Source organism: Bradysia coprophila, unplaced genomic scaffold (assembly GCF_014529535.1).
Source record: "Bradysia coprophila strain Holo2 unplaced genomic scaffold, BU_Bcop_v1 contig_138, whole genome shotgun sequence".
Classification (NCBI taxonomy): Eukaryota; Metazoa; Arthropoda; class Insecta; order Diptera; family Sciaridae; genus Bradysia; species Bradysia coprophila.
Window position 1 is genome coordinate 6490184 of NW_023503409.1, and position 12054 is coordinate 6502237.

General features: G+C 37.8%; 2 protein-coding genes across 6 annotated transcripts in view; one reads left to right on the forward strand and one right to left on the reverse strand.

Moving 5' to 3' along the window:
- Positions 1–12054, reverse strand: part of LOC119073760 (proton-coupled amino acid transporter-like protein CG1139) — a 13516-nt gene continuing 1462 nt past the window's right edge. For 3 of the 5 annotated variants that reach the window (XM_037179426.1, XM_037179422.1, XM_037179423.1), the window contains exons 2-9: positions 2050–2181; positions 1839–1989; positions 1656–1777; positions 1370–1596; positions 1173–1306; positions 942–1111; positions 700–875; positions 1–640 (exon numbers count right to left, since the gene is read on the reverse strand). In XM_037179426.1, the coding sequence (XP_037035321.1) occupies positions 402–640; positions 700–875; positions 942–1111; positions 1173–1306; positions 1370–1596; positions 1656–1777; positions 1839–1989; positions 2050–2168 (1338 nt within the window). In that variant the 5' untranslated portion in view covers positions 2169–2181 and the 3' untranslated portion in view covers positions 1–401. Of the gene's footprint in view, positions 641–699; positions 876–941; positions 1112–1172; positions 1307–1369; positions 1597–1655; positions 1778–1838; positions 1990–2049; positions 2182–2247; positions 2354–12054 lie in introns of those variants that run through there. The other 2 variants (XM_037179424.1, XM_037179425.1) reach the window with 2 other exon arrangements.
- Positions 7815–8903, forward strand: LOC119073206 (O-antigen biosynthesis glycosyltransferase WbnK-like). The gene has a single exon (XM_037178516.1). The coding sequence runs from the start codon at positions 7815–7817 to the stop codon at positions 8901–8903; it is 1089 nt and encodes a 362-aa protein (XP_037034411.1).

Sequence of the window (12054 nt, forward strand, 5' to 3'; positions counted from 1 at the left end):
CCGCCCTCTACAAAAACCACTAAAAACATTTCATGTCCACGAGAGGTCAAATAAAAAAAATTTCAAGCTCACCGTGAGATGCCCAGATGCAATGACATAGTATTTCTGATGTCTTTGTCCAGATGATAGTTGAATAACAGAAGCATGCAACTGAAAGAAAGCGTTAGCTGCGAACATACATGAGGTGAAGATAGCTCTTAAATGCCCGGAAATTGTATTCGAAAGAAAGAAAGAAATCGTTTGCCGTTTTTGTAAATTCTGATGTCATAGTAATATCCTCCTGTTTCCTAACTATACAATTTCTTTGGTGCTATTAAAATAGCAATTATAAGAGACCTTGCGCCCCTCAACAAATAGGATACACTTTTAACAATGTCTTAGGATTGACTTGAAAACAATTCTTATTTACTGTACTCAGCAATTATATCCCGAACACTGGTCCACGTTCCAACGACTAGGCCCACGATTCCGACTATAATGAAGAAGAGATTCTTGATGACAGTCAAAACCGGCAATTTGTCTTTGTATAAAACACAAATTTCCATTAGTGCTGGACACATTATTCCCAACACTGATATGCACAGTGCTCCGACAAGACTAATGAACAATCCGATGAATGGAATAGCCGCAGCAACAGCACCTGGAAGCGCGTAGGATTAGTACTACATGTAAATTGGTGGCACATTCTGTTCGACTCACTTGTTATCAGCACAATCAAGATACGAACAGCAAATTCGTAGTAGATTTTATAGTCTGAATCCTCCCACACTTTGCTCAAATATGTTCCCCAAACGATGGAGACTGGAACGTATCCTTGTAGGCCGTAGGAAATGAATGTTGCTAATGCGAAGATACCGCGAATGCATTTAGCTAAGCTAAAATGATGAAAATCAAGCTTGTGAAATAAGGCCAATGAAAAATTAATGAAATCTGAAACGTACATCTCTGTTTGGTCAGCATTGAGTGTAACACTTCCCTTACAGCTTTCGCCATATCGCAAATATCCAACGAAACCAAATACGGCGTACAGTACACATATGATGGTCATAGCTAGACTCATTACCATATTGAAAGATTTTGGAGTTTTCATGTTATTTTCCACGGCAATGACCTATTCAATCAGCCGGTACATTTTCCATTCAATAAAAGGTTTTAAAACAAGTCAGACTTACCACACCAACAGCATTTATTGCGAATAGAGTTGTACCGAAAAATAATGGGAAATTTGCAAGTGAATTGAATGCAATGCGTTCCGATGGTCCGGCTATGCCGTCTTTGAAGAAATAGTAGAATATCAATGCGACACCTGAAAGACATACGATATTTTAGATGCGATATAAGTCTTACAGTTCTCTATAATGCGAATTACCCAGGAACGTTATGACATTAGAAAACAGAGACAGTGGGGCCAGCAGTTTCAAATTTCGAACACACATCAGCAGTATTAATGGAATCAACAATATTACCATGTAAACTTTGACATTCCACTGAATACCCAGTGCATCCACGATTTCTTTAATATTCTCAGCTACAAACACTATGTAGACGCAACAGATTCCGGCTTGATAAACTATTAGAAATCCATCCACGAACGGTCTGAAGAGAGCGTATTACGATTAATGTGATATGCAACTTTAAACCGTTAGACACCTTACATGGCAATTTTCGACAGAAATCGCAAGTATGTGGGTCCTTCTTCCAGAGCCATTTTCATTGATATCGGGTATGATAACATTGGTAGGCGATGTCGCTTGCATAAAATATACTGATTTTTGGCCTAAATTAAGCACGACAATTTAGAACCGCAACCTGTTACAAAGGGGAAACGCAATTCTTACCAATACCAACAGGCAATACGTCGAGATGAACGTAATGAAAATGGTATTTATAACGCCAGACGCATATCCGGCATAATAAAATGCTTGTGGCATTGCTAAAATTCCAGTTCCCAACGATCCCTTTAGCAGATGGACCAAAGTCTGAGTGTTCCTTTGAATAAACAAAATTAATCATTTGCTCTCTAGATGAGATGTGGAGGCATTTATTTACGAGGTGGCATCTGGTACGTCACGGTGAAGATGCGGATCGTAGTCCTCTCCAGCATCGTCTTTGTTGAGCATCGGTGCCTCAGCATTGAGGTCCTGTAGTTCTATTTTATTGTCCTTCATTTTTGAAACGGTTCTGTAACATCGCAATGAAACATTAGATAAGTCACTTCACGTTTCTCTATTGACTAAAACTATTTACTAGAACCTCTACGACTAGAACTAACAAAAAACAGATCTAGGGCTTCACAAACTCAGTAACACTAAACACATCGACGTTTTTCATAGTCTTCACCTCTCTGTCAAAAAAAATTATTAAAATTTAATAAAATGTGTTGACTGTCAGACAAGGGCAAAGTATCTTCGTTTTAGCAACATGACATCTGAATGAATGACTTTAAACCAAGGTAAATATAGTGAGGAGGTAATGCCATTCAGACGCGCGGCCTAGCACATAAGTTCGATGCCAATGACATCTTTTTTTAAAATGGTTGACTACGATTTACTCGTATTTCACAAAAATATTTTCGCTACCTCACAACAGATGGCCCGAGATGGCGTTTGTATCGAACTTTCGTGCCACCGCACATCTGATTCGGTTATATATGGCATTACCTCCTCACTATATTTACCTTGCTTAAAACAATGTAAAGCTTTAGACAGAAACAGCTGCTGGAGAATACAAGGCTAAAAACTTTGACCTAAAGTATACAGCCTTGCGAGAATATATCAATTTTTCTAGCTGCACCTTTTGAAAGGTCACCGTTTGCTCCCTGCGATATTGATCCAAAACATGAAGGATATTTTTGGTTCATTTAATGTGAATTTCTTTGTGAATGACAGAAAATGGGCAGAAAATGAACCAGAATATTCACACACCATTCAACATAATTCGTTAAGTCGGAGCAACGCACTTCAAGCATGATTGGTACTCTATTCACATAGCTGTTTTTCGAAAATAGATGCTGTATACCTCGTCGTCGGCTCGGATATACAAACTCTATAATTGTCGAAAAGACAGTTACCGAAGCTTCTCGTTCTAAGAACACACTTTGAGGTTGGTTTTATCGCAAAATTGTTGTAATGAATTACTTTTACAGCATCCAATGTGATTTACTATTTCAAATTGTACCATCAATTCATCATCTGGCAATACTGAGAAGGATCAATTATATTTGCGTGGATGTACTGCCTGCAATTTATATTAGTAATTGAATGCACGTCTTAATCTGTTTATAATGTTTAATCAATCGACTTTTGATTGCGTTTTTATGATTTTTTTTTGTATAACTGAACTTCTTATCGCAGAGGTCAACCTTCGGATTACATTTCGTATGCGAATTTTGAACTAAAACAATTTGGAGATTTCTAGTTAAATGGCATTCGATACTTGAGCAAATTGAATCTTGTTCTTAATAGTTCATTACTTACCAATGGAACAAATGATGGAAATTGTACTTCTTGTGTGAAATTCACACAACAAGCACCATTTCCATCATTTGCTTCATTGGTAAGTAATGTACTATTGTCCATTTTCGGCTCTGTATGTGATAATATCCGTACACTCGGAATTGCATTTCAATTTAAAGAGCATCAATTAATTTGCGTACGCGTTTAATTTAAAAACCCTTCGATGCATCAATTTCAATTGAAAATTTAATTGAGGACAATTTATGTAACAGAAACAGCTTTTAGCAATAAAAAGCAATCTGTTTTTTGGTTTGAATTGCATTTTTTCACATGGCAGACGGCGCTTTTAGTGTGTGAAACAAATGGTTTTATTTTCTTAGAAGTGGCAAACATTATTTTCCTGTTATTAAATTGCCCATAAACAGAGATTTTAGTTCTTCTCATATTTTTTTTTAAATTATAGACCGAGCGAGAGCATGTGTACTGTGTATATGGTATAGTACACTAAACAATACAGAAACCTTAATTCCATGCCTTTTATTTTTTAAGGCCTCATACAGGCTCTCCAGTTATTAACAAAGTCATTGTTTACATCAATATATCAACGCACTTCAAGCAAAAATTATCATGGACTATTTATAGAGCCAAATAGAGTACTATTTTGTATGAAATGGTTTTTCACAGTGTTTTAAGGTTGTCCGACACACTGTCAAGTTTCAGCAATCCATTTAGAGTATCACTGATGCTTGAAGTGCATTGTTTATATCAATTGTTGTGATTATGAACTGTGTACCCTATCTCAGTTGAATGCCATCAATAAGCTATTATTTAACGCATGTAAATCACCATTGATCATAATAATGCATTCAGGTCAATTCTGATATTTTTGATTGAGTGCTGTGGTATCACTAGTCAATTACTTGCTGTAGGTCAATACTTTTTTAGTTGTTTTTAACGTGTTACTGCACGAAACGCATACTGCACATCATTACTTAATTGCTTCTCTAAATGATTTTTTTCTTTCTTTAATGAATTGCATAAATGATGACTTCTGACCTTAAAACCGTCATGATTAAGAACTAATTAAAAGAAAGGAAAAAAAACAAATCGGAAACGAAAACATTATGAAGCAGGCCTCTCACTCTAATTTCGGACTCCTTATTAAGGAATCAAGGAGGTTTTAGCACAAAAATAAGGAGAAATAAGGAAATTGTTAGTTAAAATCAGGAAAAATAAGGAGAAAAGTTCAAATTTTTCAACTTAAAACTTTCGAGATTTTATAAATTTAACGATTGGTCATGAACTGAAAGTGTCTGTTCGAAAAGTACAAGATCCATTTTTCATGCATTTTAGAGTTGACCGAGTTTACTCGACTTTGAGCAACGAAAATTGATATTTACCGAACCGAATAGGGTGCGTATGGTATCCTTCAAAATTTGGATAGTCTATAGACTATAGACTAAAGATTGCAAAGATTGCACATAGTAATTTGATTAGCAGAGGTGTTAGGCTCGAACTGTTTCACGGGGGTACATAAAATTCATATTCTTTTTCCCTATTTTTTCCGACACCTTCTGGTGGAATCAATCAGTCATCTTTACAGAAAACTTTCAGCGGATTATTATCTAAGAAATCCTGGTGAAAGCTTTCTTGAGTCATTGATTGTAATTTAAAATTATAGTGCCTACTGAATTTTGCAATCATGGGGTTTTATTTTCATAGGATGTTATTGTACTTTTTTTGTCATGGGTAAGTTTCGCAGAACTCTTTTATTGCAAGCCTCCAATTTCGATTGAAAATCGACCTTATTTTCGAATATAACATCCTAAGATCAATCGGAACTAACCGGTGACCATAACCAAAATTCGTGTCTATTAATGTCCACTTTCTCAAGGCTGTATACTTTGGGGAGGTCACACAGACCGCCATTTTATTAGATTCGCGGGAACACACCACTTCTGATGATTTTACATGTAAAAAATTTCACCACATCATCAAGACGACGAGAATCATCAGAGTAGGTGAATTTTTGTATGAAATCGGCCATTTTATCATCAACTGTGGTGTGTAACCCGCGTATCTGTATCTGCGTGACCTCCCCAAAGTATACAGGCTTGCACTTTCTAATCTAATAACAACTTAATTCATTGCCTCTTGCTTCAGTTATATCGAAAAACCGTTTTGCAACCACCGTTTTGCGGGAATATCTTTTACTTTGAGTCTGAAAATAAGCAATTTGTCTTCCAACGTGCTAATTTTTTCGCGATATAGCTCTTAAGGTGATGTTAATGGTAAATAAAATAGTTCTACTCGAGAGGTGCCACCTCTTAGGTGGTGCTAACTATCGAAGGAAACCACAAAAATAGATGGTAAGTCCAGTAAATCAATCATATTGGAACGACAATGCGCCACCACTTCACTTTTCTATTAGTGTTCTTTGTGTCGCATAATAAAAGTAATTTAAAAACGCCGCGCAACGAATTTTTAATTTTTTGTCGGTGAAATTTGCGAAAAACAAGGAAAATAAGGATTTTTTAACAAAATAAGGAGGAATAAGGAGGTTTTCATAAAAATAAGGAAAAATAAGGAAATAAGGAGGTGTGAGAGGCCTGATTATGAAGCTATCATATCAATAAATCAATCAATTATTTTCAGAATCTGTTGTCTCTTAAATTGCTTCTCCCTAATAAGCGAATGGCATTCAATCTTGTTCTGTTTGTACGTTACACTTTATTTTAAGAATGTACCATACAACATTATTAGATGCGAATGTTCACTGTAAGCAGAAAGTACTTATGTTTGGTCATGTCATTCTATTAAAGAATGGGTTTCAAGTCGCACCATGAATTTATACCGGTATATCCACACTATATCCACATTATGATGAGATATTTATTAATCAAGCGTTATAATAGTCCCACGTAACTCTTCCACTTAATACAATAAATTGAATAATGTGTAACCGTTTTTTGTCTGATACAATTTTAGAATTGGAATTTGTTGCCATACACGAAAATATAATAGGACAGTCAGTATACCCCATTACCGCTTTTTTAGCCCCGTACGAAGTACGAAGGGGCTTATAGGATTACGATGCCGTGTGTAATTGATGGAATTCGAAGCAGACGGTAAGGGCAAAGTGTTTGCCTATGTTCATAGATAACGAATCCGCAATAAAAATTTTGTCTGTCCGTCTGTCCTTCTGTCCGTCTGTCCGTCTGTCCGTCTGTCCGTCTGTCACGTCGATATCTTGAATAAATCAAATCCGATTTCAAAAAATTTTTTTTTCCCTGAAAGGTAGTTGAAATAGTGAGGCTAAGTTCGAAGATGGGCGATTTTGGGTCGACCCCTCCAGAGCTGGGGCCCCATAAGTGCTTTAACGTTTTCCAAAGATTTCTCTGGCCATTTAAAGGCTACACTTGTAAGTGATACATCAAATGAAAGGTATTTACAATACCTATCGACAAAAAAAAAGTTTATGGAAATTGGATGACCGACTCGTGAGTTAGACCCCTTGGTGTGAACTAGGTACAGGGCGGCAATCCGTTTTTGCTTGTCAGTGAAGGTGGCGTTTTTTGTTAATATCTCAAGTAAAATTTAACCGAATTTCATGAATTTTTTTTTGTTTGAAAGGTACTAACATATGTAAAGCAGCCGTTGTACTTTCCACCTCCTAACAAAATGGCCGTCGGCCGCCATTTTGGATTTTTGTAAAATCAATATAAATAGGTGAAAATGATAATTCCAAAATCACTGATCAGTGGGAAGTGTAGTTTGTGCTACTTTTGACAGGAACGTCGTACGGGGCTTCGTAATTGCGCTATGCGCAATTTTTAAGACGTACACATTGCATAAGAATTTTACGACGTTTACGGGCGCAATAGGCTTACGGTAAGAGTAGGGCGACGGACGAAGTAGGGTCACGTGCGCAATAGATGTACGGGTTTGTACGGGGCTCAGTCGCAGCAAACGCTCCGACTGTTCTGACGGCTCGTTTATAAACGTTCTCTCTCCCACTCTTACATGTGGACGTTATTATTGCATGACACCTATGTTAAAAGCCAGTTTCTTATCAGTTACAACGAAAATTTACTCTCAATTTCCTGACATCAAATTCATCCGACTACAGGTAATTAAAAAAAAAACGTTTGATTAAAATCAATCAGTGCTTGTCGTAGCTTTGTCGTTTGGATAACATTTAGTTATTTTCGTGTGTTGCGATTGTGTTGAGACGATACTCTGCTAAGAACTACGATAACTGCAAAAAGCGTCTCAACAAAAAAGCGCGGCGAGAAATTAATTAGAATTAAAATTGAGCAAACATCAAAGGAGCGCGTGTGTACCTAGACTGCCACGACAATGAGCGTTAAGATATTAAGATTACATCAGCGATACTTTGCTGCCGTGCTCATTACAACGACCATTATCCTCGTCTATGCATACCTACCCCCCGATCCAGAGCCCCCAGATCTATCACGAGGTATTCTGGCACCGAAATCAAAGCCCGTTATTGTCCAGCCGGGCGGCGGTATAGGTAATCAGCTATTCCAATTTGCGGCCGCTTATTCTTTGGCAAAACGGAGAAATTCCGATCTGTACATTTGCGTGCCTAGCAACTGGGAAAGTTCCATGGACAGTGAGTTTTTGTTGAAATTCTACGCGACGGATCGATCATATCTGTTGTCGGCATTTAACATATTGTATCAACAAACTGTCATCGGGACTGAAACTGGTTGCAAAGAAATGGCTGATCTCGCTGGTGTGAATGCGACGGAAAAGTGGTACGTGAATGAAAGAACGATTTTGGATATTGGCAATATACCCAAGGATCAAGTGGTGCATGTGGATGGTTGTCTCGAGTCGGAAATATTTTTCAAACCGTTTGAAAGCGAAGTCATTCGTCAGTTTTCGTTGAAAAATCACGTCAGGGAAATGGTGGACCAATCGATTAAGGATTTCGCTTCGATCATATTGTCCACGGACAGTGTAGCCATTCACATAAGACGAGGCGATTTTATTTGGGAGAATCGATTAATTCCGATATCGTATTACGAGGCAGCCATTAAGAGGATGAAAATTGAAATGGCCAAAATTGGTGCAACGACGGACATAACATTCTTTGTATTTTCCGATGATATTGACGCAGTGAAAACGGATTTTCGAAATATGACCGAAAATTTTGTCTTCGTTTCGAATAAGGGCTTGTCGCGAGTGGCTGACTTTGTGTTGATGACAATGTGCAAGCACTTGATTGTTGCTAACAGTACGTTTAGTTGGTGGGCGGCCTACCTAAACGGCAATGAGAAGAAAATTATTATTGCGCCGTTGCCCAAGTTTCCGAAAGATTTTTATGAAAGTCAACGTTTTGACGAATTTTATATGCAAATTTATGGTGGAAATTTAACGTATCCAGACAAATGGATTACTGTTGATCCGTTTAATAATTAGACTGTGAGTGTGGGATTTTGTTGTTCTTTTTCGAAATAAAATGTTTGTTTTTTGGCACGTCCAGTACAACCCTGTTTTATGTTGTTTTTTTGTACTGCGTGGTACATTCAGTGGTGCGTTATGGTGAAACCTATCGATCCCAGTTATATCCTCCATAAACAACGACTGGTTAAAGTAACGTATTGGTCGGGTTTTCCTTCATTATTTCCTTTCAAAGCCTGCTGAGCAACAAAGTTGCCGACTCAATCTTTCGTTTGAAGAAAATCGTATATGTCGTCAGCGCCATCACCTTTTCAGCTGGGGTTTTCGTTTGTAATTATTGGTAGCTATCTTTTGTGCTCTCGAATGGTGCTACAAAAAAGTTTTGTGCTGCTCGGTCGCCCGGGCACAAAACTACTTTGTTGTGAAAACATGTTGGATTGTATGGTAGACCCCCAGTTTAAAAACTTTTTCCAAAATTGTGCATGCATCGTGATGCTTGCACAATAGTCAGGCTCCGTTGTGCAAATAACTGAATACTTACACAATAGTCAGAGTTCACTGTACATAAATCGTGAACGGTCACTAAGGAAGAAACAGTCGAAATGCCTCCGCCGGTTGAAGTTGAATAAGACGCAAGAAACAAGCTGAAGAAAATGGAAATTAAAATCGGTTGCTAAGGAAGAAACAGTCGAACTGCCTCTATCGGTTGAAGTTGAACCAGAATCGGACTCTACGAAAGAAACGTCCCCAGCTCTTGATCCAGTGAAACATTATAGACTATCAACGAAACAATATCACTATGCATCAAGTATGACAACGGATTGTTCAAAGATGCTGCGAAATATATAATACTCATCTGTAGTAGCAAAGCGTCAGAATGAGAAGAGTAACTGACGTTTTCCAGACCCTCATTCGAAATGTTTTCTTTATGAAGAATCAGTCAAAAACACTCAAAGAGTAAAAGTGACGCAAGTCCCTGGGCATACTTCCAAAACAACTGATATCGCTGTAGGTGACGCATTCTGCGCTTGTACGCAAAAATTGTCAAAGCAAAAATTAGGCCAAAAAAATTCTAGAAGAAAAATTTTGCGTCACAAAGTGGCAGATGATTCGCCTATTTTTCAATTGTACAATCTTTCAGGACGTATTTTTCCCTATGTTAACAATATTCTTAACAGTACATTCTTCAACATCTGCCACTTGTGACGCAACATTTTTTTTGCCTTTTTTTTGCTTTGACAATTTTTGCGTACAAACGCAGAATGCGTCACCTACAGCGATATCAGTTGGGCACTGCTGTAACCAATAAAAATGTCGTAACTATTTTGAAATAAAATTTTATTAGTCACTTCCGAAAGCTACGAAATATACGAAAGTTAATTTTTTCTCAAGAAAAATTAAATATTTTGTGTACGTACCGGTACGTACTCTTAATAGGTTAATTAGAGCTAGGATGAATTAGAAATGTCAACACTGCTCTGATCCCAACGTACAACAACCACTAGTTCCACTAAGATTGACGGAGAATATGTCAGGTATCGTGGAAATAGCATTTATTTCAGCATAAATATCTTTGAACGAAGGCTTAAATAGCTTCACACTTTAAAGAAACAAAATGTTAAGTATTTTTGACCGGTTTGCACTTATGGGACGCGATTTATGATTACCGTTGTCACAATGTCTATGGAACCGGTCAAAAATACTTTAAACCAGCCGTCAGAGCAGTCGGAGCGTTTGCTGCGACTGAGCCCCGTACGAACCCGTACATCTATTGCGCACGTGACCCTAGTTCGTCCGTAGCCCTACTGTTCCCGTAAACGTCGGTAAAGTAAAATTCTTATGAAATTAGTACGTCTTAAAAATTGCGCATAGCGCAATTACGAAGCCCCGTACGATGTTCCTTTCAAACGTAACACAAACGTATGAGGAAACCCCTCATACGACAATAATCATATGCCACTTTGTGACGCATTTTTAGCCCCGTACGAAGTACTGGGGGCTTATAAGATTAATATGCCGTTTGTAACAAGTCGAATTGGAAGCAGACAGTAAGGGCATAGCATTTGGTTATGTTCATAGATGACGAATCCGCAATAAAAAAAATGTCCGTCCGTCCGTCTGTGACCCCTCTAGCTTGAGCAAATCACAACCTTTTTTCAAAATTCTTTTTTTTCCCGATTGGTATCGACAAAAGTAAGGTCAAGTTCGAAAATGGGCATGGTAGGGTCCCTTCCAGAGCTAGGGCCCTAAAGGTGTTTTTCAGTCTTTCGACGATATCTACCGAAATACGCACGCAACAGCTGCTTGTGATATATCAAATGAAAGGTATTGACGAGTAGAACAAAGTTGCTGAACACTGTTTTTGGGTAAGATGCAACGCGGGCTTGTTGGGAGGGCTCAAAGGTCGTTACTCGGCCCTAAGTGTTTTTTGCACATAAATCGAGTAAATCTCATCCGATTTTGTTAGATTTAGTTTTTTATGGAAGATAATTGAATACCGAAAAGAACGTGGCAAAAATGTTTCAAATTTGGGCCCTTGGACTAAGGCCGCTACTCGGCCCTAAGTGTTTTTTGCACATAAATCGAGTAAATCTCATCCGATTTTGCTAGTTTTTGTTTCATTTGAGAGATAATTGAATACCCAATAGAAGGTTGGCAAAAAATTTTGTGTTTCTAAAATAATGTCGTAAATTGTTGGTTTTATTTGAGAGGTACTTCGTACGGGCTTTCGTAATTGCGCTATGCGCAATTTTAAAAATGAACACTTTTAGTAAATTTGACCATGCCCAACTTGACTTGCATTTTGGTAACAGACGCATTAGAGGGTTGTAGACGTATTAGGGTTACGGGCGTATTACGGCTACGGACGTATTATGGTTACGGACGAAATAGAATTACGGGTCGTACGGGGCTAAGTCGCAGCAAACGCTCCGACTGTTCTGATGCCTTGTTTTAAGATGTATGAATGCGGCCGAATGATCTTGTTAAACCGACTTAAAATGTATTTGAAATATATAAAATGAACGGAGGAGTTTGGATCGGTTTGTATTAACTGTACACCGAATGTAAACTGAAAACGCTAGTCAGCTGGCAGTAAATTTTTTTTTATGATCTCCTACAAACGACACATTATTCTAAAAATAGTTCTCGGAATTTTACTACGTAAATG

What these genes read in the sequence shown, in the direction of transcription:
- LOC119073206 (XM_037178516.1), top strand. Translation starts at nt 7,815, where the DNA reads ATGAGCGTTAAGATATTAAGATTACATCAGCGATACTTTGCTGCCGTG.